Source organism: Ranitomeya imitator, chromosome 4 (genome assembly GCF_032444005.1).
Source record: "Ranitomeya imitator isolate aRanImi1 chromosome 4, aRanImi1.pri, whole genome shotgun sequence".
NCBI classification, from domain to species: domain Eukaryota; kingdom Metazoa; phylum Chordata; class Amphibia; order Anura; family Dendrobatidae; genus Ranitomeya; species Ranitomeya imitator.
In genome coordinates this window covers 589,102,112-589,128,083 of record NC_091285.1, presented here as the reverse complement: position 1 = coordinate 589,128,083, position 25,972 = coordinate 589,102,112, and the positions used below count along the sequence as shown (strand labels likewise).

General features: G+C 43.8%; 1 protein-coding gene across 1 annotated transcript in view; it reads left to right on the top strand.

The window, feature by feature from the left end:
* ADGRA2 (adhesion G protein-coupled receptor A2) overlaps positions 1-25,972 on the top strand; it is a 261,166-nt gene that overhangs the window by 119,344 nt on the left and 115,850 nt on the right. Inside the window, exon 2 of the mRNA XM_069766496.1 lies at positions 9,494-9,565. Coding sequence (XP_069622597.1) covers positions 9,494-9,565 — 72 coding nt within the window. The remainder of the gene's footprint in view (positions 1-9,493; positions 9,566-25,972) is intronic.

Below are 25,972 nucleotides of genomic sequence, written 5' to 3'. Positions count from 1 at the left end.
GTCTACACATAGTATAGGTATACATATATCTACTATATAATTGTCTAAGGGTCACTTCCGTCTGTCTGTCTGTCACGGATATTCATTGGTCGTGGCCTCTGTCTGTCATGGAAATCCAAGTAGCTGATAGGTCGCGGCAAAACAGCCACTACCAATCAGCAACGGGCACAGTCCGGAAGAAAATGGCCGCTCCTTACTCCCCGCAGTCACTGCCCGGCGCCCGCATACTCCCCTCCGGTCACCGCTCACACAGGGTTAATGCCGGGGGTAACCGACCACGTTATGCCACGGGTAACGCACTCCGTTACCGCCGCTATTAACCCTGTGTGTCCGCAACTTTTTACTATTGATGCTGCCTATGCGGCATCAATAGTAAAAAAAATGTAATGTTAAAAATAATACAAAAACAAAAAACCTGCTATACTCACCCTCCGTAGTCCGCCGAGCCGCTCGCGCCTGCCGCCATCTTCTGTTCCCAGCGATGCATTGCGAAATTACCCAGAAGACTTAGCGGTCTCGCGAGACCGCTAAGTCATCTGGGTAATTTCACAATACATCCTGGGAACGGAAGATGGCGGCAGGTGCGAGTGGCTCGGCGGAGCTTCGGGGGATCCCAGGGGTGAGTATATAACTATTTTTTATTTTAATTATTTTTTTAACAGGGATATGGTGCCCACACTGCTATATACTATGTGGGCTGTGTGATATACTCCGTGGGCTGTGCTAGATATTACGTGGCCACTGTTATATACTGTGTGGGCAGTGTTATATACTACGTGACTGGACAATATACTACGTGACTGGCCAATATACTACGTGGCTCTGTGCTGTATACTACGTGGCTCTGCAGTATACTACGTGGCTGGGCAATATACTACGTGACTAGGCAATATACTACGTGACTGGGCAATATACTATGTAGCTGGGCAATATACTATGTGTCTGTGCTGTATGCTACGTGGCTCTGTGCTGTATACTACGTCGCTGTGCAATATACTACATAGCTGGGCAATATACTACGTGACTGGGCAATATACTACGTGACTGGGCAATATACTACGTGACTGGGCAATATACTACGTGACTGGGCAATATACTACGTGGCTGGGTAATATACTACGTGGCTGGGCAATATACTACATAGCTGGGCAATATACTACGTGACTGGGCACTATACTACATAGCTGGGCAATATACTACGTGGCTGGGCAATATACTACATGACTGGGCAATATACTACGTGACTGGGCACTATACTACATAGCTGGGCAATATGCTACATGGCTGGGCAATATACTACGTAGCTGGGCAATATACTACGTGGCTGGGCAATATACTATGTGACTGGGCAATATACTACGTGGCTCTGCAGTATACTACGTGGCTGGGCAATATACTACGTGACTGGGCAATATACTACGTGACTGGGCAATATACTATGTAGCTGGGCAATATACTATGTGTCTGTGCTGTATGCTACGTGGCTCTGTGCTGTATACTACGTCGCTGTGCAATATACTACATAGCTGGGCAATATACTACGTGACTGGGCAATATACTATGTGGCTGGGCAATATACTACGTGACTGGGCAATATACTACGTGACTGGGCAATATACTACGTGACTGGGCAATATACTACGTGACTGGGCAATATACTACGTGGCTGGGTAATATACTACGTGGCTGGGCAATATACTACGTAGCTGGGCAATATACTACGTGACTGGGCACTATACTACATAGCTGGGCAATATACTACGTGGCTGGGCAATATACTACGTGACTGGGCAATATACTACGTGACTGGGCACTATACTACATAGCTGGGCAATATGCTACGTGGCTGGGCAATATACTACGTGGCTGGGCAATATACTATGTGACTGGGCAATATACTACGTGACTGGGCAATATACTATGTGGCTGGGCAATATACTACGCAGCTGGGCAATATACTACGTGACTGGGCAATATACAACGTGACTGGGCAATATACTATGTGGCTGGGCAATATACTACGTAGCTGGGCAATATACTACGTGGCTGAGCAATATACAACGTGACTGGGCAATATACTATGTGGCTGGGCAATATACTACGTAGCTGGGCAATATACTACGTGACTGGGCAATATACTACGTGGGCTGTGCAATATACTACGTGGACATGCATGTTCTAGAATACCCGATGCGTTACATTCGGGCTGTAAGGATTCCAGACTTTCCTGGTGTCTGTTCGCCCTGATCCAAGATGGAGTCTTCGATCTTGCCCTGTCATGGAACTTCCTGTCTGTCCTGACTATTTAAGTCCGGGTCTTCTGTTCACCTGTGCTTGAGTGTTTTGTGCTCCTGAGCATCTGCCTGTTTGCTGGCTAACTCCCTGCTTCTGCTGCTCTCTATTCGGTGGTCTGCTTCACCCCATTCAGCTACCTCTTGCCTCTGGAACTGCTGCGACGGGCAGCACACCAGTGGAAGGATTTCCTTTGTGTACAGAACTTTTCCCAGTGTTGGGCCTCTTTGCACAACCACACCAGGACGTCATTCACATGACGCATCATCTGTGAACAATTGGACTCTTATTAACAAGTACTGTGCACATGTGTGAGCAAGTTTTGCTGGACTTCCTCATTTAAGCACTGTGTGCATTTGCACTATAACTTTATTGGACTTCCTCGTTCAAGTGTCTTGTTTGCTTCCACATTATTTCCTTGCTGGACTGGTTCACATTAGCGGTCGCGCCCCGCTACTCAGTTTGCTGTGATTTTCTATATAGAGCTGAGGACATCGTTACTATTGCAGGAATATCTGTACCATGTTTTGTTCGCTATTCTGTTTGCTGTGATTCTCTATATAGAGCTGAGGACCTCGTTACAATTGCAGAAATATCTGTTAGGCCAGTCTCACACGTCCAGATAATTCCGGTACCGTGTGCTTACCGTGAACATCAGTGTGGCACACGTGCGGCAGCCGTGTGCCGCCCGTGTGCCAACTGGGTACCACACGGACCGTGCAGGAGACAGCGCTACAAGTAAGCGCTGTCCCCTGCATCTGGTGCTGAAGCCGCCATTCATACCTTCTCTCCAGCAGCGTTCGCTAGTGTTTAAAATAAAGATCTCTGACCCCACCTCTCTCCCACCCCCTGTGCGCCCGGCCGCTGTTACTAAAATACTCACCCGGCTCCCTCGAAGCGTCCTCTCCACGCCGCACCTTCTCCTGTATGAGCAGTCACGTGGTGCCGCCCATTACAGTCATGAATATGCGGCTCCACCCCTATGGGAGGTGGAGCTGCATATTCATGACTTTAATCGGCGCCACCATGTGACTGCTCATACAGGAGAAGCTGCCACCTCACGTACCGGAGCCACTGACGTGTGAAACCGGCCTTAGTTCTGTTTACATTTCTGTTTTTTGAGTAAATACATCTTTTGTTGCAACTTTGCTCTCAGACTGGCTTTATCCCATGCTATCAGATTCTGTAGTACCCATATAATTATTACAAGGGCCACCATCTAGTATATATATATATAATATATATATGTCAGTGAGACACATATATATATATATATATATATATATATTTATATGTCAGTGAGACACATATATATCTAATATATAATTGCCTAGAATACTACTTCCTGCAATTTGTGCCAACTTCCGTGGCTTTGTCCGGAGCTAATGTCCGGAGCTAAGTGACGTCAACAGTGTCCAGTGTCTGATTGGTTGCCGCCTGCTGCGAGCGACCAATCAGAAACGTGCCGTACTGTGACACACTCCGCCCACCATTTTGGTGTGATTTTTGAATTTTTACCTCACAGCAAGTTTCTACTGCGTGGAGGCGGGCCCAGTGACGTTGCTCTTCAAGCTCCTGCCGAATTTTGTCAAAAAAATGGTAATACCATTTACAAAAAACTATATATATTTAGTTGTGAAGTGGTTCAGTGACATTTTCACACCAATTTTGAACTTTTGTTTGGTGTTTTCTCCATATACTGCCTATTATTTTTGTTCTTTCTTACTATTATTTATTAATTGTATTATTCTTACATTTGAATAAATAAAGTATATATGGATTCTAGACTCCCGATTCTTTAGAATCGGGCTGCCATCTAGTATATATATATATTAAATTCAGCACTAGATGGCAGAAAAGCCGGTAATTCAATTGCCGGCTTTTCCTATCTCCTTCACAAACCCGACAGGATATGAGACATGGTTTACATACAGTAAACCATCTCATATCCCTTCTTTTATTACATATTCCTCTTTAGTAATGTAAGAAGTGTCTTTGTGTCAAATTTGGGGTCTCTAGCTATTAAATTAAAGGGTTAAATCCCGGAAAAAATTGGCGTGGGCTCCCGCGCAATTTTCTCAGCCAGAGTGGGAAAGCCAGTGACTGAGGGCAGATATTAATAGCCTAGAGAGGGACCATGGTTATTGCCTCCCCGCCTGGCTAAAAACATCTGCTCCCAGCCACCCCAGAAAAGGCACATCTGGAAGTTGCGCCTATTCTGGCACTTGGCCTCTCTCTTCCCATTCCCCTGTAGCGGTGGGATATAGGGTAATGAAGGGTTAATGTCACCTTGATAATGTAAGGTGACATTAAGCCAGGTTAATAATGGAGAGGCGTCAATTATGACACCTATCCATTATTAATCCAATAGTACGAAATGGTTAATAAAACACAAAAGTATTTTAACCCTGCTGTTGTGTTCGGGTCATAGTGACCCGAACAGACTTTTTGCGGCCCTGTAGATTTTTTTCTGTAAGTCTATAAAACTTGAGACTCCTTGACTTTTCCTCAATTGGGGGGACCTACCTATGAGTATTTTTTTTTTTTTCGGTTAGTTTTTGCTACACGCAAAAAGTTACACTTGTTGTGTTCGGGTCATAGTGACCCGACATCGTTGTTTACAGCTGTGAGGCCATATTTTCAGTGAAATAAAGGACTTATAACCTCAGTTGGGTCTATTTATTGCATCTACTATTGTATATCAATTGATTTATTTCCTAAATTATTTCAATGGGGTCGTACACGCGCTCTACCGGGGGTATGCATTGAGATCTGCACACCATAAAAATGGCTTTATATTGATTATTTTTGGTGCGCAGTCTATTCTAAAATGTAGAGTGCATCCGGAGAGATCACTAGGTGTGCACTACACGTGTATATTATGCGCAGAACGGACTGCTCAGAACGCGCTGTCTAGCGTTTTTTCTTTGTAAAGCTGAGCTGTAAAGTCTTGCAAATAATATTTTTTTTGCTAAGTAAGTCTGTCTTCCTGGCTTATCTGCTTGTTTTCAGAAGGGTTCTTATCTTCTCTGCTCTTATCAGTACACATATGCTAGCCCAGACATGTTACCTTTCAGTTTCTTTGGAGAGCAGCTGTGTGCTTCTACCCCCATGGCCTCTTCCGGCATCAAAAGAAAAAGATGCAGCTATTGCCCTTCTACTTGTGACAACAAGACGAGTATAACATGTTCTGGCTGTAAAACATTTCTATGCAAAAATCATGTGTATTGTTTTTCATGCAAGAATCCGTAAATTTATATGAATATGTAAATATATTCACATTGTAATGTTTATTATCTTTAATTTTTTATCACAAAATGTTTGATTTAATTGTTTTTTGTTTTTTTTGTTTTTTACAAAATATGTGTAGTTTTCTATTTTCGTTTTGCTCATTGGATGGATCTGTTTTTTCAGAATAAAAACAAAAAAAAAAGATTTCTAGTTCAGTTTTCTTTTTTTTTTTTTTACTACCAAACATGTTCACAAACAGTCTAGTAAGCAAAAAGTATAAAAAAATGGAGTTAGAGTGTCTAAAATCAAGGTTTAATAAGCCGGGTCATAGTGACCCGGAACACTACAAGTGTATAGTAAATGCGAACAAAACAGCAGGGTTAATGAAATAAAGACACAGGGTGTTTTAATATTTTATGCAAATATTTTGTTATACTCTTAATCCACCCGAAGACCCTTGTCACCTGAAGCAAAGTAAAAAAAAACAAACAGCAATATTCCATACCTTCCGTCATTACAGTCTTGTCCCACGCTGTAAATCCATCTGAAGGGGTTAAATCATTTTACACCTAGGAGCTCTGCTAATGCAGCTGTGCTCCTGACTGTAAGGCTATGTGCACACTTTGCAGATTCCACTGCGGATTTTTCCGCAGCGGAATTGCAAAATCCGCAGTGAAAACCCATCGCGGTTTTTACTGCGGATTTATCGCGGTTTTTACTGCGTTTTCTTCTGCGGATTTTCAACTGCAGTTTTCTATTGGAGCAGCTGAAAATCCGCAGAAAAGAAGTGACATGCTGCGGAATGTAATCCGCAGCGTTTCCGCGCGGATTTTTCTGCAGCATGTGCACAGCGTTTTTTGTTTCCCATAGGTTTACATTGAAATGTAAACTCATGGGAAACTGCTGCGGATCCGCAGCGGTCAAATCCGCTGCGGATCCGCAGCAAAATCCGCAAAGTGTGAATATAGCCTAAAACTTGGTGAATGAATGGAATGCAGGGGAATGTACTGTAGTTACCTCGAGTCGCGGCGATGCGCCCTCTGCTGGATGAACTCATATGAACTCGAGACTGGGAACTTTTCAGAATATTGTCCCACGCTGCTATCTAGCGCTGAATTAAATATATACAGTATATATATATATATATATATATATATATATATATGTGTGTCTCACTGATTTTATATATATATATATATATATAACTGTATATATGTTTTTAAGAATATTTGAGCCGATGGATCCATGATATGTCCACTTTGCAAGCCTGCAAGAAAAAAATCGCCGTACGGATGCCATACGGATGACACACGGATACATTTGTGCGTAAAAATCGTAACCTCGCATTGAATACGGAACAGTGTTTTGGGACAATTACTGCGTATTACGGCTGTAAAAAACGGACCGTATTTACTTACGCCAGTGTGACGCCGGCCTAATTGTTCCACTCCTAGTTTTGGCTTACAAATACTGACCAAATACTGCTAGTGTGACGGCAGCCTTAATCTGCAATTTCTCTCCGCTCTTGTAAATATACGAGGGTCCAGGTTAGAAAATCTCGTTTATACTTTGTTCACACTAGCGTATAAATCAGGTGAGTGCAATCTGATAAACAATGTCATTCTGTGGCGCTGTGCACATCTGGGTATTCTTTCTCAGCTGTATTCGGGATGCTGCGATTTCACTCCAAAATCAGACAGTTGGAGAAAAAAAAATCGCATTCCACACAGACCAAGTCCTAGTCATATAAGAGGGTGCGGCCCACCAGAGGATTCTCTTACTCTGCTGTGGACCAGTCCAAGCCTGGACGTGCAGTGCAGAAACTGGTACAAAAAAGCGATTGAAAGAGAATATGCACTTTTTAAAATTAGCCAGACCTGCGTTTTTGTCGGACTGGCTGACAATCCAATGTGTATGACATGTTCAGCCAACGTCTGCTTGGTTTATGGTGGGGAAAAACGCCGAACTCCGGATATGGATGCGGGCAGATGGGGATAGCGGTTGGATGAATGTTTGACCCCCAATAATTGGAGCTACGTGGTCCTCTTATTGTGAAAGCATGGCACCATTTTATCAGGGAGACACTATGTCTGCAATGCCCTAGTACATCATTAAAGTCTAGCGATTCTAGCGATTTGGGTAAATATGTTGCATTGTTGAAAATAGTAAAAAAAACTGTAATATGATTCTATAATATGAATAGAAATGAGGCTCCTGGGTGGGAATGACATACAGACGTGTGCTGGTCTGAGCTATGTGTGACTCGTGGGGTGGCGTACCATGTTCCTCATGTCTCGTGAACCACATGTGGCTGTTGGCTGTGCAGACCCCATCTCCGTCCAGTCCTTTGTACTGTATCTAAGAATCATGAGCCAAACACTCAGTGCTCCGGTTGTTAGCCAGCGCGGCATGTTCCCCATACACGAAGGTTGCATCTAGTCGTATATGCTCTATATAACATGGATTATTATTAATTATCTAAACTAGGTCTAAAAGACAAAGTAGACACAAGTCCATCTGGAAACCGGAGCTCTTAGAGGAAACCCCAGCAAACACAGAGAGAACATAAGAACGTCTGGCAGATGTTGTCCTCGTTGAGATTTAGAACCCATGATACCGGCGTTGTAAAGCAACTGTGCTAACCACTGAGCCATCAAAATCAGTATTTTATTGCAAGGTTGACTCATTAGGTTGAGTAGTCAGGACTGTAATTGGTACTTGATGACCTCCAGTGACTTAGATGTTAGGAATAAGGTGGGCACCTATATATACAATGGTCTGATATTCTATGTATCTAAGAAAATGGCTAATACCCAAGATTAATGCATAAAAAATGAAATGCCAGCTACATTCAGATTATTATTATAAAAAATAAAGTTTGGGATGCGGGTCACCAGCCTACAGCTTATAGATGTGTAGATATTTGGTAATCATAGCCAGCTCCTAAACCCTGGGCTAAATGTAAGTCCTGGGCTTTAACGTCTTACTATCTTCTATGTATATAATTGCCTAAGGGGTACTTCTGTCTGTTTCTAACTTCCGTCTGTCTGTTGCGGAAATCCCGGGTCGCTGATTGGCCGTGAATTGGCCCCTCCCTACTCCCCTCCAGTCAGTGCCCCCTCCATACTCCCCTCCAGTCACTGGCCACATAGGGTTTTCGCAGTCCGTTAACGCTGCTATTAACCCTGTGTGACCAACTTTTTACTATTGATGCTGCCTATGTAGCATCAATAGTAAAAACATATAATGTTAAAAATAATAACAAAAATAAAAAAAAACATTCTATTCTTACATTCCGGCGTCTCTCCCGCTCCTCGCGACGCTCCCGTTCCAAGAATGCATTTTGGCAATGACCGGAGATCACATAGCAGTCTCGCGAGATGATGATGTAGCGGTCTTGCAAGACCGCTACATCATCACGTGTTATTGCCGCAATGCATTCTTTGGACCGGAGCGTCGCGAGGAGCATCGGTAAATGCCTGTGCTGGATCCGGGGGCCGACGGAAGGTGAGTATATAACTATTTTTTATTTTAAGTCTTTTTTTTTACCAGGGATATGGTGCCCACATTGCTATATACAGCGTGGGCTGTGTTATATACCTGTGTTATATACTGCATTGGCTGTGTTATATACTACGTGGCCTTTGTTATATACTACATCTCTGTGCTATATACTACGTGGGCTGTGCAATATACTACGTGGCTGTGCAATATACTGCGTGGCTGTTCTATATACTACGTGGGCTGTGTTATATACTACGTGGGCTGTGCTATATACTACATGGCTGTGCAATATACTACATGGCTGTACTATATACTACGTGGCCTGTGCTATATACTACGTGGGCTGTGCTATATACTACTATACATATTCTAGAATACCCGATGCGTTAGAATCGGGCCACCATCTAGTGACTTAATATTACTCTGTATATTAAGGTAATCATTTTCTTTCTTTATATTCTCACAGAATCCTCAGCAATAACAAGATCACCATATTGAGGAATGGCTCATTTTATGGATTTCTGGACCTGGAGAGGCTGTAAGTGCAGTAACCTTAAAATCTCATAAATGTCATATAGGGTCAGCAAGTCATAAATCAGGGGGGCACAGATTTTCCTCACCATAGTTAATTTGTACTTAGTAGTCATAGATGTGGATGAGTATTCTTGTCCAAACTGCTTTGGTGGCATGGTAATGAGTTGTGCCCACTGACCACATACGCACTGCTCAATTCAAGAGATGGACAGATAGATATGACAACAGATACATGAATAGATACAGTGGCATGTGAAAGTTTTAAAAGTTTGGGCACCCCTGTTCAAAATTACTGTTAGGGTATGTTTCCACGTGCCGGATTACATCCGGATTAGCTGAAGATTTATAAAATGCCGTCTCCACTATGCGTGCGAACACGCATCCGGCGGCCCTGCATTTACGGACATGCAACGCGTCTTTTTAGAATGCAGCATGTATGTTTACTTTGCAGCGACACTACGTCGCCGCAAGGTAAATCACAGGGCCCTATGTATAGGGTGCGGCGATTCCTGATGTGCGATGAACACATCTGGAATCACTGCACGTACAGAAGGGGGGGGGGGCGCTTTGGGCGGAGCGGGTTTTCTGCTCCGTCCAAAGCGCTGTCATTATGGACCGTGGACACGCACCCTTATTGTGAACAGTTAAGCAAGTTGAAGATGTAATGATCTCTAAAACGCCTAAAGTTAAAGATGACACATTTCCTTTGTATTTAGGCGATAAAAGTAAAATAAAAATTATATATATATATATATATATATATATATATATATATATATATTATTCTATTTTAATTTTCTTACATTTTAAAAATTTAAAAATTACAAAAAGGTAAATGGTCCGATGCAAAAGGTTGGACACCCTTGGATATTTGTATGCTCAGATAATTTTGACCAAGGTTTCCAACCTTAATTAGCCTGTTAGGGTTATGGCTTGTTTGCTATCATCGTTAGGATTGGCCAAGTGATGTAAATTTCCCAACTTTATAAAAATCCAGCCTCCTCTAACCTTGTGCCAAAAAACGGCAGCCATGGGTCCCTCTAAGCAGCTGTCCAGTACTCTGAAAATGATCGAGACTCGATTGCTGGAGAGACCAATCAGAACTCCGCTTGACTGCAAAAGACCTTCATTGTTCTACTGTTCACACTTGTACAAATATGGCCTCCATGGAAGAGTCAACAGAAGAAAACGTCTTCTGCATTCTCACCACAAAATTCAGTGTCAGAAGTATGCAAAAGAACATCTAAACAAGCCTGATGGATTTTGGAAACAAGTCCTGTGAACCTATTAAAATAGAACTCTTTGGCCACAATGATCAAAGGTATGTGTGGAGAAAAAAGGGCACAGAATTTCAGGAAAAGATGATCTAGCCAACCATTAAGCATGGGTGTGGATCAATCATGCTTTGGGGTTGTGTTGCAGCAAATGGCATGGAGATCATTTCACAGGTAGAGTTAAGGATGAATTCAATGAAATTTCAACAAATTCTTTGTGCAAACATAACACCATCTTTAAAAAAGCTGAATTTGAAAAGAGGATGTCTTCTTCAAAGGGATAATGATTCTAAACACATGTCAAAATCCATAATAGACTACCTCAAAAGACACAAGCTGTAGGTTTTACAATGGCCCTCACAGTCCCCTGATCTGAACATCATTGAAAATCTGTGACTAGACCTCAAAATAGCAGCGTAAGCAGGACGACCCAGAAATCTCACAGAACTGGAAGAATGTTCCAAGGAAGAAAGGATGAAAATACCTCAAACAAGAATTGAAAGACTCTTGGCTGGCTACAAAAATCATTTACAAGCTGTGATACTTGCAAAAGGGGGTGCTACTAGGCACTAACCATTCAGGGTGCCCAAACTTTTGCATCAGCCATTTTCCTTTTTGTAATTTTTAAAATGTAAAATATGAAAAAATATATATTTTTTGTCTAAAATACAAAGGAAATTTGTCATCTTTAACTTTAGGCCTTTTTTAGATCAATTCTTCTTCAATTTGCTTAAAGAGGTGGTCAACTACATTGTATAATGTCCCCATCGATTTACACCTTTTAATTAAGTATTTTTGTAAATACTATCTGCTGCCATATGTGCCTGTGAGCCGAGCTATCGCTGCTCGCTCAGTCTGCATCACTGATGTCACGTCAACTTCCGGATTTCCTTGTTGCAAGATATCGAAGAAAAGTAAAAAGGCAGCACTCCAAAATCTGAAAAAAAAATGATGGGCTTTTATTAGCCTATATGGCGTGGCGACGTTGCAATTGTAAAGAACTTTTGTCAAGCCTGGCTTGGAGTACTGCAATGCCTTTTTACTTTTCTTCTATATCTCGCTACGAGACTGATATATAGATAGATAGTCTATCAGTTGATTATATGGGTGAAGACATTGCTAGTTGTAGATGGTGAAGAAAGTTGTGTAGCTCCTGAAACCTCTGTAGATGACTTCCACCATTTATTGGCATGTCAGGACCATAAACGAACCACAGCCTGTGGGAAACTACACTCTAGGGCCAAGGAGAAAGCATTATAATTGATAGAAAGGTCAGCCTGGACATTAGGGCTTGAGAAAAGGGCGAGTAATACACTTGACGTCTTGCCAGTATTTATACCGCTGTGTGCTCTATGAAGAAGCCGTTCCAAAAATTTGTAGAAGCCATTAATTTCCCGACATCTACAAACACCATGTCTGTCTACGTCACGTAGAATATCCTCATTTTTATCTGATTCCTTTGCTCTTATTAATAGGAATATTGGTCCAGGATTGTAAATTAGCAGTCCTGAAATGCGGATTATTCCAAAATCGCGCTTTTAACGCTTCCTTCGAGGGGTAGATCCTGTTAACACTGAACTTATTCATTCTGCCTGTAAATGTGGCTACTCATGGTTAGCCTGAGAACGTGATGGAGGACCTGCATGATGTTGCACAGAATTCTGGAATCTCCACACACGGAGTTAATTGTTTGTATCATCAGTGACTGCACTGTGCTGCCTGTTGGGGCACCAGAACAGAGCCCTCTTATCTGCCAGCAATAGGAATCTTTATAGCCTGGCCGCCTGTAATGAGCCCAAGATTTACAGCAGAGCTGCGGGTTACATGTATTTATGCAGAAATTGGGGAAAGCAGAAGGCTTATTTTGTCCCTCAGACCCAGAGGGAGCGTGGTTATAGGTTCCAGCTGCGAGATCAGGACGCGGGAAGGGTAATTTTGTTTGATGTATGAAGTGAAGTGTCCAAGGGGTTTCATGCCAACAGTCCTCCACAGCCATGATCATACAGGGCTCTATTAAGCACTGTCCTGCAGTGGCTCCAGAAGTTGTTTTTTTTTTACCTAAATTTGAGTCAGAAAATGTTTAGTTCCTTTCCAAAACTTTTAAAAGAAGCGTTCTTTATTCGTGTACGTTCATTGTACTTTGAGAAAGCTTCATCTCATGTGATAATGTCATAAATAAGCCATTAGCACATCACTTTATTTAAACATGGTTTTATCTTGCCTCTAAAAAATCACTCCAACGTGCTTACTACTTAGTATTTCCCTTCTGTAGAACTTGCTGTTCACTGCCTGTTGTAAAGCGTAATCCATCTCTAGTGGGGATAGATCTTTGCTTCTCTGCTCCTGCTCTCCTGTCTGACAAAATGCGTTCAGGCATAACCGATAGGAGGTCTTTCAGGTCAGGGTAGGCCAGCCATTGCACAATGGCAGATGCAATGCATGCTGGGACGCTAGATAAAGGAAGTTTCAGCACTTTTAGAGTGCTGATAAAGGGGAACTTAAAGAATGGATGGCAAGTTACAGAGCATGAGAGTCAAGTCAGTTTCTGTACGTATGTTTACCATAAACAGTGTTATCTGGTGGAGGATGAAAACTGTAAAGGTACCGTCACACTAGACGATATCGCTAGCGATCCGTGACGTTGCAGCGTCCTCGCTAGCGATATCGTCCAGTGTGACAGGCAGCAGCGATCAGGCCCCTGCTGTGCTGTCGCTGGTCGGGGAAGAAAGTCCAGAACTTTATTTGGTCGCTGGACTCCCCGCAGACATCGCTGAATCGGCGTGTGTGACACAGATTCAGCGATGTCTTCACTGGTAACCAGGGTAAACATCGGGTAACTAAGCGCAGGGCCGCGCTTAGTAACCCGATGTTTACCCTGGTTACCATCCTAAAAGTAAAAAAAACAAACACTACATACTTACCTACAGCCGTCTGTCCTCCAGCGCTGTGCTCTGCTCTCCTCCTGTACTGTCTGTGAGCGTCGGTCAGCCGGAAAGCAGAGCGGTGACGTCACCGCTCTGCTTTCCGGCCGCTGTGCTCACACAGACAGTACAGGAGGAGTGCAGAGCACAGCGCTGGAGGACAGACGGCTGTAGGTAAGTATGTAGTGTTTGTTTTTTTTACTTTTAGGATGGTAACCAGGGTAAACATCGGGTTACTAAGCGCGGCCCTGCGCTTAGTTACCCGATGTTTACCCTGGTTACCGGCATCGTTGGTCGCTGGAGAGCGGTCTGTGTGACAGCTCTCCAGCGACCAAACAGCGACGCTGCAGCGATCCGGATCGTTGTCGGTATCGCTGCAGCGTCGCTAAGTGTGACGGTACCTTTAGAAGAGATACGATAAGATCCAGCAGTATGATGCATACCATGATAAAATGCATTTTCTTTATTGGAAAACAACTCAGAACAAAACATTTGAAAGTTAAAAATCGCAATCACATTTCAGAGCAATGTTAAATAGTGAAGGACAATCCCTTTAATTCTGTGTTAACACTAGGGCTCAACCCTTCCGCTGTCCTTTCCCCATTATAGGAACAGATCAAAGGAAAGCAGCAAGGGACAGAATCATTACTAGATGCACATTTAGTAGAGCCCGACTGTCCTCACTGACTATGAGCTTCATCAACTTTCCGTCAAAGTGTCCATCAAATTACTCACCTGAGTTCTTGTTCATATAAGTCCACACTCAGGAAGCCTCCTCATGGTTCTGACTGCCCCCAGGCCATCTCCTCAGTGTTCCTCCCTGCCCTCAGGCCGTGTTTTTGGCGGTACTCTCTGCCCACAAGCTGTTGCCTTTGTGTTCCTCTTTGCCCTCAGGCCGGTTCCTCAGTGTTTCTCTCTGCCCTCAGGCCATTTACTCAGCGTTTCTCTCTGCCCCTGGCAATCTCCTCAGTGTTCCTCTTTGCCCTCAGGCCGTTTCCTCAGCGTGTCTCTCTGCCCTCAGGCCATTTCCTCAGCATTTCTCTCTGCCTTCATGCCATCTCCTCAGTGTTCTTCTTTACCCTCAGGCCGGTTCCTGATTGTTCCTACCCTGAGGCCATCTTCTCAGTGTTCCTCTCTGCCCTCAGGCTGGTTCTTCAGTGTTTCTCTCTGCCCTCAGGCCATCTCCTCAGTGTTCCTCTCTTCCCTCAGGCTGTTTCCTCAGCGTTTCTCTCTGCCTTCGGGCTATCTCCTCAGCACTACTCTTTGCTCTCAGACCAAGACACTTTACAACTTTGAACATCACAATGTGCCCTAAACCAAGTGCGGAGAGAAAGGCATCTTAAAAGTGGTTGTTTTAATAGTTAAATAGGTAATAGCTCTCTAAAGAGGTTTTTCCCTTTCAACTTTCTGTACACCATCAGATCTGGACATTGGATGGGAGTTCCGTGAATCGATCAGTTTACGTCTGCTGCTGAGCCTTCTGTCTTCTCAGGGGAGAGCAGAACATGAACACTGTGACTCCTCATACCTGGAGTTTGGTCAAACTGGTCATCTGTATGGCCCTGCACAGTGTGAGCCCCGCAGGTCACTGACCCTCATGTTATACAATGCTTCACTAATTAGATGTCAGAAGGGGCATAGTGGCAATGAGAAACATGAACAGACCACATCTGACAGAGTGGCCGAGACCTTAAGATGGTTGGAACGTATGGATTTATTTTGTGATCATTCATTCATTCATTCATACATAATTGTAACAGCCATAACTTTTTCATTTTTTTGCTAAGCATCACTACATGAGGCCTTGCTTATTTGCTAGAAGAACTGTAGTTTGTTTAAATGGTACGGTAATTTGCCAAACATGTATGTAAGCGTTGCATTGTTGTTAACATTTTTTACGGGTTTAATGGAGAAATAAAACCATCATGCCATATTTTTGACGTCATTTACCAATCACCATAAACAAGCTATTTGCTGTATATGTTGTACAGGTTGTTATGATTACAGGAATACCAAATATGTCCTTATTATTGACGGAATTAAGAAAAGTGATAACTGTTATTATAATTTAGTGATTTTATCAGATAAGAAAATCTCTGACATACGGTATATTTTACACTATATAAATAGGCATATAGAGATGTACAGATAAATATAGATGTAGGACTACGTACAAGTACAATGTGCCTGTAAAGGAGAAGCATACCTTTGACATACTCAATGTTCCTATCCTTGGCAGTGTAGCCAGTGCCATGCCATTCTAGAGGTTGTGAGTTTGAATCCGGGTGAAGCCCACATTTCAGGGAAAGTGAAGAATTATTTAATTGAATGTATTCAATTGTGTATGAGCACAGGCAGATGTCAAGGCCTCTTCCCCAAAGTCCTATGTCGGAGGAGAGGTTACTGAACAATCACAGCAGCGTCCTTATAACATACAAGCAGTGAGCCTGTGACCAGGAGATATGGAAACATTGCTGTGCTGCCACACGATCTATTGTAGACTACTAGTGCCGAGGACATAGAGTTGAGGTTGGGAGATAACCCTGACCTCCCAGGACAACAGGATATGTTCCCAATTCAGGACTGTCCCGCTGAATTCAGATTATCAGTCCCATTGGGGACAATGATTGATGTGTATAAGAACATTCTAAGTACAGCAGAATAAACGGCCTATATGCCTCCTTACCCTGGCATGTCACTCTCCCCCTTTAGACGCTATATAAGAATCATTCATAAATAAGTACCGTAATAAATATATCTTAATAATATGCCATAAAATCACTTTTGAATGGATCCTGCCCATCCAGTCCACATAATTAACTTTTGTGCCATTTACTAATTGTACAGACATTTGTGGCAAGAATTATTAACTTTTATTTATTTTTACAGCTTATAATGGTTACAGTGTTTTCCTCAGAGACGTCTGGTGAGCACATTGTGCGCTGTCCTGGTCATTACGCAACGCTCTTTGGGCTTATGACAGGAAAGGGGTTAAGATGTAGCAGCCAGACTCGTTGTCTTCTTCTCACCAGGACCTCATTATTTCCCTAAGTGGCACCAGATTGTGAGGTACCACTAGAGCGGGGCTTGGCAAGGGTTAAGTGGAGGCGTTTAATTTAGAAACTGTGAAACCTCAATAAAGAAGAGAAGACAAGCACGCTGCTGGCGCAGCCAGCACCAACCCGAGGCCTGTCGTCAGCGTGCTACCGTATTCTCTAATACACAGCATGCAGTCAGCTTCATGGTATGGAAACTGCCTGGAAGTCATCCCAGAGACTGCAACATCATTAAAACCACTTGTGGAGGGAGACTCCGGCCTGAGGCACTGGGAGCGTGCATGTTACCATCTTATTTATAAGGATTTATTGGGATCCGCTTTGTGGTCAAGGACATCTGTGGTGAGGAGGTCAAAGACATTAGTGTCGTTGGCCCATGATGCCCTTCCCAGGCTGTAGACTATATAAATGGATGGAGCCAGGATAATCTGAATTTTGGGACTTCTGAGCTATAAATATAAATTGGTTTCGGGTTTAGCTTCTTGTCATTCCAGCTCTTAACCCTTTTTACTGTCATCTTGTAATCTTACAAGTCTGCTGTACAGATGTAGCATTTTTCATTTCCACCCAATGCTTGGAGATCATCTGGAGATTTCACAATCTCAATTATGCTTTAATATATATTTTTTTTCATGTATATATGTAATGTGTGTGATTTGGAAAGCTGAAAGGGAAATTTTACAGCCACAAAAAGCTGTGTCAGGAAGGAAAAGTTATCCTGGTATGTGAATATTGTGGAACAAATGATCTCTAAGGCTATGTTCACATTCGCGTCTGTGGACGCAACGCACGACACACAAAAGACGCATGTAAAACGCAGGCTTTTTTGACGCACGCGTTCAACCTTTTTTTATATATATAGGGTCTTTTCAGTGTCTAGACACCGTCTATACACTTATCCTATTTTTTAATTAAAGAACGCATGCGTCGTACAACGCACAACAACGCAAGTACTTGCGTCTTCTGCATTGCCAATACACTTCAATGGGGGTTTTGATGCATTAACGACGCAAATGCGATGCAAGTGCTACGCATGCGTTTTTTTTTAAATTTTGGACGCAGAAAAAATGCAACATGTTGCGTTTGCCGCACCCTGCCAGGTGCGCCGAAACGACACATGCGTCGCGAACCTCACCAAAACGCATGACAACGCATGCCCATGCGTCCCCAATGTTAAAGATAGGGACGCATGACGCATGCGTTGTTTTGCGGCGACGACGCTGCGTCCAAAGACGAGAATGTGAACGTACCCTAAAAAAGGTTTGTGTCAAGTTTTATGGGGCTTTAAAACTGCGGAGGGGGTTTTGATTCACTTTTCTTTTTTATCCTGTGATACTACTACGTAAATAGTAAGAAACTAAAAAATGATAGTGTTGGCCCCCTTAAAAATAGTCTGGGTGAAATGGTGGATGAGGATGAGGAAAAAGCCAATATGCTAAATGACTTTTTTTCATCAGTATTTACACAAGAAAATTCCATGGCCGACAATATGATCAGTGATAACAAAAATTCCCCATTAAATGTCAACTGCTTAACCCAGCAGGAAGTACGTCGGCGTCTAAAAATGACTAAAATTGACAAATCTCCGGGCCCGGATGGGCTACACACCCGAGTACTGCAGGAATTAAGTACAGTCATTGATAGACCATTATTTTTAATCTTTAAAGACTCCATAATAACAGGGTCTGTACCACAGGACTGGCGTATAGCAAATGTGGTGCCAATATTCAAAAAGGGGACAAAAACTGAACTCGGTAATTATAGGCCTGTAAGCTTAACCTCTACTGTGGGTAAAATCCTGGAGGGCATTCTAAGGGATGCTATACTGGAGTATCTGAATAGGAATAACCTCATGACCCAGTATCAGCACAGGTTTGCTAGGGACCGTTCATGTCAGACTTAGGGTGGTTTCACACTTGCGTTTTTGTCTGCAGCGTTTTTTGCAAAAAAAAGGCATGCGTTTTTTTCCCTATATTTAACATTGAAAACGCATGCGTTTTTTGGTGTACGCGTTTGCATGCGTTTTTGAACACATGCGTTTTTTTTACTGCATGCGTTCATTTTCAGAAATGCAACTTGTAGTATTTTTGAGAGGCGTTTTTTGGACCAAAAAAAAACGCATGCGTTTTCATGCGGGTTTTTTTGGGTCAAAAAATACATTGGAGTCAATGGGTGCGTTTTTCTATTAAAAAAACAGAAAACACACTGATATGCCCCCCCCAACATAAAGGTGATAAAGGGATCCTAACCCTAACCCTACCCCTAACCTTACCCCTAACCCTAAACCCTAAGGGATCCTAACCCTAACCCTAAGGGATCCTACCCCTAACCCTACCCCTAACCCTACCCCTAACCCTACTCCTAACCCTACCCCTAACCCTAAGGGATCCTAACCATAACCCTACCCCTAACCCTAATCCCTTTAGGGTTAGGGGTAGGGTTAGGATCCCTTAGGGTTAGAGGTAGGGTTAGGGGTAGGGTTAGGGTTAGGATCCCTTAGGGTTAGGGGTAGGGTTAGGGGTAGGGTTAGGGTTAGGATCCCTTAGGGTTAAAGGTAGGGTTAAGGTACCGTCACACTAGACGATATCGCTAGCGATCCGTGACGTTGCAGCGTCCTGGCTAGCGATATTGTCCAGTGTGACAGGCCCCTGCTGTGATATCGCTGGTCGGGGAAGAAAGTCCAGAACTTTGTTTCGTCGCTGGATCTCCCGCTGACATCGCTGAATCAGTGTGTGTGACGCCGATTCAGCGATGTCTTCGCTGGTAACCAGGGTAAACATCGGGTTACTAAGCACAGGGCCGCGCTTAGTAACCCGATGTTTACCCTGGTTACCATCGTTAAAGTAAAAAAAACAAACACTACATACTTACCTTCCGCTGTCTGTCCCCGGCGCTCTGCTTCTCTGCACTCCTCCTGCACTGGCTGTGAGCACAGCGGCCGGAAAGCAGAGCGGTGACGTCACCACTCTGCTTTCCGGCTGCCCGCCGCTCATAGCCAGAGCAGAGAAGCACAGCGCCGGGGACAGACAGCGGTAGGTAAGTATGTAGTGGTTGTTTTTTTTACTTTAACGTTGGTAACCAGGGTAAACATGGGGTTACTAAGCGCGGCCCTGCGCTTAGTAACCCGATGTTTACCCTGGTTACCGGCATCGTTGGTCGCTGGAGAGCTGTCTGTGTGACAGCTCTCCAGCGACCAAACAGCGACGCTGCAGCGATCCGGATCGTTGTCGGTATCGCTGCAGCGTCGCTTAGTGTGACGGTACCTTTAGTGTTAGGGGTAGGGTTAGGGTTAGGATCCCTTAGGGTTAGGGGTAGGGTTAGGGGTAGGGTTAGGGTTAGGATCCCTTAGGGTTAGCGGTAGGGTTAGGGTTAGGATCCCTTTAGGGTTAGGGTTAGGGTTATGATCCCTACCCCTAACCCTAACCCTACCCCTAACCCTAACTATTTCTGTTTATAGTGGGTTTTTTACTTTATTTTGAAAACGCAAACGCATGAAAAAACGCATGTAAACGCGTCAAAACGCAGCGTTTTTTCACCACATGCAAAAACGCATGCGTCAAAAAAACGCAGCGTTTGCACACGTTTACATGCATTTTTTCACCATGCGTTTTTTTTTGCGTTTTTTACCGCAAAAATGCACCCAAAAAAACGCAAATGTGAAACCAGCCTAATCTGATCAGTTTCTATGAAGAGGTAAGTTCCGGACTGGACCAAAGGAACCCAGTAGACGTAGTGTATATGGACTTTTCAAAAGCTTTTGATACGGTGCCACGCAAAAGGTTGATACATAAAATGAGAATAATGGGGATAGGGGAAAATATGTGTAAGTGGGTTAAGTGCTGGCTCAGGGATAGGAAACAAAGGGTGGTTATTAATGGAGCACACTCGGACTGGGTCGCGGTTAGCAGTGAGGTACCACAGGGGTCAGTATTGGGCCCTCTTCTTTTTAACATATTTATTAATGACCTTGTAGGGGGCATTCAGAGCAGAATTTCAATATTTGCAGATGACACTAAACTTTGCAGGGTAATCAATACAGGGGAGGACAATTTTATATTACAGGATGATTTATGTAAACTAGAAGCTTGGGCTGATAAATGGCAAATGAGCTTTAATGGGGATAAATGTAAGGTCATGCACTTTGGTAGAAGTAATAAGATGTATAACTATGTGCTTAATTCTCAAACTCTGGGCAAAACCGTCAATGAAAATGACCTGGGTGTATGGGTGGATGACAAACTCACATTTAGTGGCCAGCGTCAGGCAGCTTCTACAAAGGCAAATAAAATAATGGGATGCATTAAAAGAGGCCTAGATGCTCATGAGGAGAACATAATTTTACCTCTATACAAGTCACTAGTTTGACCACACTTAGAATATTGTGTACAGTTCTGGTCTCCGGTGTGTAAGAAAGAAATAGCTGAATTGGAGCGGGTGCAGAGAAGAGCGACCAAGGTTATTAGAGGACTGGGGGGTCTGCAATACCTAGATAGGTTATTACACTTGGGGCTATTTAGTTTGGAAAAATGAAGACTAAAGGTACCTTCACACATAACGATATCGTTGACGATATCGTTGCTTTTGGTGACGTTGCAACGATATCGTTAAGGAAATCGCTATGTGTGACAGCGACCAACGATCAGGCCCCTGCTGTGCCATCGTTGGTCGCTGAACAAAGTCCAGAACTTTATTTCGTCGCTGGATCTCCCGTGGACATCGCTGGATCGGCATGTGTGACACTGATCCAGCGATGTCTTCACTGGTAACCAGGGTAAACATCGGGTAACTAAGCGCAGGGCCGCGCTTAGTAACCCGATGTTTACCCTGGTTACCATCCTAAAAGTAAAAAAACAAACAGTACATACTTACCTACCGCTGTGTGTCCCCCGGGGCTGTGCTCTGTACTCCTCCTGTACTGGCTGTGAGCGTCGGTCAGTCGGAAAGCAGAGTGGTGACGTTACCGCTCTGCTTTCCGGCCGCTGTGCTCACAGTCAGTGCAGGAGGAGTACAGAGAAGCAGAGCGCCGGGGACAGACAGCGGTAGGTAAGTATGTACTGTTTGTTTTTTTACTTTTAGGATGATAACCAGGGTAAACATCGGGTTACTAAGCGCGGCCCTGCGCTTAGTTACCCGATGTTTACCCTGGTTACCGGCATCGTTGGTCGCTGGAGAGCGGTCTGTGTGACAGCTCTCCAGCAACCAAACAGCGACGCTGCAGCGATCCGGATCGTTGTCGGTATCGCTGCAGCGTCGCTTAATGTGAAGGGGCCTTAAGGGGTGATCTTATTTTAATGTATAAATATATGAAGGGCCAGTACAAAGACCTTTCTGATGATCTTTTTAATCATAGACCTGAGACAGGGACAAGGGGGCATCCTCTACGTCTGGAGGAAAGAAGGTTTAGGCTGTTGTGAATTCTGCTTTTGGGCTCCCTCCGGTGGTTGTAGGTGGTAATGCAGTTGTCTCAGGGCTGCAGTCATGGTCAGGTGTTTCTGCTGATTGCAATTCTGACTGGGGTATTTAGGTTTGCAGGATTCATTAGTCCTTGCCAGTTGTCAATGTTTCTTGGGAAGTGTTGGATCTTTGTCTGGCTTCTCCTGCTTAGCTGACAGTTCAGCAAAGACAAGTGTCTGTTTCTTTTTCTGTGGCACACAAGCTGTGTGCTTATATTTTGTGCTATTCATTTGTTTTCTCTTGTCCATCTTAGATTGTGTCAGTGTTTTCTCAGTCTTGTTGGATTCTCTGGAGTTGCAGATATACGCTCCATATCTTTAGTTAGATGGTGGAGTTTTTGTATTTTCTGCTGTGGACATTTTTGGAAGGATTTTAATACTGACCGCTTAGTATCCTGTCCTATTCTTTCCTATTTTAGCTAGAGTGGCCTCTTTTGCTAAATCCTGTTTCCTGCCTGCGTGTGTCTTTTCCTCTACTACTCACAGTCAATATTTCGGGGGGGGGGGGGGGGGGGCTGCCTATCCTTTGGGGTTCTGCTCTGAGGCACGGTAGAATTCCTATTTCCATCTATAGGGGTATTTAGTCCTCCGGCTGTGTCGAGGTGTCTAGGATTTGTTAGGCACACCCCACGGCTACTTCTAGTTGCGGTGTTAAGATTAGGATTTGCGGTCAGTATAGTTACCACCTACTCCAGTGAAAGTTTTCATGCTGCTCCAAGGTCACCTGATCATAACATTAGGCATAATAACAGACACGGGTTCTTTACTGTAAGAGCAGTGAGACTATGGAACTCTCTGCAGTATGATATTGTAATGAGTGATTCCCTACTAAAATTTAAAGGGACACTGTCACCTGGATTTGGAGGGAACAATCTTCAGCCATGGAGGCGGGGTTTTGGGGTTTTTGATTCACCCTTTCCTTACCCGCTGGCTGCATGCTGGCTGCAATATTGGATTGAAGTTCATTCTCTGTCCTCCGTAGTACACGCCTGCACAATCTAACGGCACGTGACTGATGAAAGTCCTTATGGACTGAAACGTTTCAAGTGCTACAAATAAATCAAATCTTTCGCCGCTTAAGTTGAGTGCTACTCTTCTCTCAGTGACCTGCCTCCCCTGCCTGAGATTTTGTGCAAGATCTGTCTTTGGCCGAGGTCATTTCCTCAGATTGTAGGCATTGGATTGGATGCGCACTAAGCTCCTGATAATGTTAAGGTACCTTCACACTCAGCGACGCTGCAGCGATACCGACAACGATGTCGATCGCTGCAGCGTCGCTGTTTGGTCGCTGGAGAGCTGTCACACAGACAGCTCTCCAGCGACCAACGATCCCGAGGTACCCGGGTAACCAGGGTAAACATCGGGTTACTAAGCGCAGGGCTGCGCTTAGTAACCTGATGTTTACCCTGGTTACCAGCGTAAAAGTAAAAAAACAAACACTACATACTTACCTACCGCTGTCTGTCCCCGGCGCTCAGCTTCTCTGCACTCCTCCTGACTGTGAGCACAGCGGCCGGAAAGCAGAACGGTGACGTCACCGCTGTGCTTTCCGGCTGACCGACCCTCACAGCCAGTGCAGGAGGAGTGCAGAGAAGCTGAGCGCCGGGGACAGACAGCGGTAGGTAAGTATGTAGTGTTTGTTTTTTTTACTTTTACGCTGGTAACCAGGGTAAACATCGGGTTACTAAGCGCGGCCCTGCACTTAGTAACCCGATGTTTACCCTGGTTACCAGTGAAGACATCGCTGGATCGGTGTCACACACGCCGATCCAGCGATGTCTGCAGGGAGTCCAGCAACGAAATAAAGTTCTGGACTTTCCTCAGCGACCAACGATCTCCCAGCAGGGGATTGATCGTTGGTCGTTGTCACACAGAACGATTTCCTTAACGATATCGTTGCTACGTCACAAAAAGCAACGATATCGTTATGTGTGAAGGTACCTTTAGGAGAGTCGGACAATCGATTTGCTCATGCACTCCCTCCTCTGAGGAGACAGCCCCAGGCAAAATCCGAGCCTGTGAAAAAACTCGGGCAGAAGAGGCAGGTTACTGAGAAAGGAGTGACCTGTCAGTCATAGACCGTAGGCCAGCGACAGACGGTAAATGGGGAGAGACCAAAAAAGTGCTTGACCAAGACCGCTGTGGTTGAAACGTTGCACATGGCAAGTAAAGAAATTTGGTTTGTATATTTCACCTTGGATTGGATGCTGTCCTTCATTGCTTTTTTGGTATGTACACTTTCCATGGGGGGCCAGTGGAACTAGGACTTCCATCTATGTGTCTGATGTGCTGTCGACTATTTGCTATTTTTTGGTAAATGGGGAGAGAGTCACGAGAGCTGTTACGGCAGTGCTGCCACCTCTGCACTTGTGGCTAAAACTTAACCCCTTTCCGACATCGGGCAAAATAGTACGCCGATGTCGGACACCCTCCCTTCGATGTGGGCTCCGGCGGCATTGTGCCAGAAATCCGACCACCGGTGATCCCCTTCACGTGATCGCAGGTCACCAATGGGTTGGCATGACAACCAGAGGTCTTTTGGAGACATCTATGGTTGTCACTGCCGGCTTGCTGTGAGCGCCGCCCAGTGGCCCATAGCAAGTGAGTAATTCAGCTACATACAGGTGAACTGATCATCGCCTGTATGTAAAAGAGCCGATCTGATTATGGCAGCTTCTAGTCTCCCATGGAAACTATTGAAGCATGCCAGAAGTAAAAAAAAAAAACAACAGTTTTTAAAAATATAAAAAAAAAATAAAAGTTAAAATCACACCCCTTTTGCCCCATTCAAAATAAAACAATAAAAGAAAAGTCAAACATAGACATATGTGGTATTGCTGCGTTCAGAATTGCCCGATCTATCAATGAAAAAAAGGATTAACCTGATCGCTAAACGGCATAGCGAGAAATAAAGTCAAAACACGAGAATTACATTTTTTGGTCGCTGCGACATTGCATTAAAATGCAATAACGGGCGATCAAAAGAACGTATGTGCACCAAAACGGTATCATTAAAAACGTCAGCTCGGCACGCAAAAAATAAGCCCTAATCCAACCTGATATCACGAAAAATGGAGACGCTACGGGTATCAGAAAATGGCGCAATTTCTTTTTTTTTTTTTTTAACAAAGTTTGTAATTTTTATTCAACTCTTAGATAAAAAAGAACCTAGACATGTTTGGTGTCTATAAACTCGTAATGACCTGGAGAATCATAATGGCTGGTCAGTTTTAGCATTTAGTGAACCTAGTGAAAAAGACAAACAAAAAACAAGTGTGGGATTGCACTTTTTTTTTGCAATTTCACCGCACTTGGAATTTTTTCCCGTTTTCTAGTACACGACATAGTAAAACTAATGGTGTCGTTCAAAAGTACAACTTGTCCCGCAAAAAATAAGCCCTCCCATGGCCATATTGATGGAAAAATAAAAAAATTATGGCTCTGGGAAGAAGAGGAGCAAAAAATGCAAAAGCAAAAATATTTCTAGTCATTAAGGGGTTAAATGCTGGATTTCTCTAAAACTTCCAAATGAAATTCTGCAAGCAAGGTAAGCATAAGGCCACGTTAACACTTTCAGTATTTGGTCAGTATTTTACATCAGTATTTGTAAGCCAAAACCAAGAGTGGAACAATCAGAGGAAAAATATAATAGAAACATGTGCACCACTTCTGTATTTATCACCCACTCCTGGTTTTGGCTTACAAAT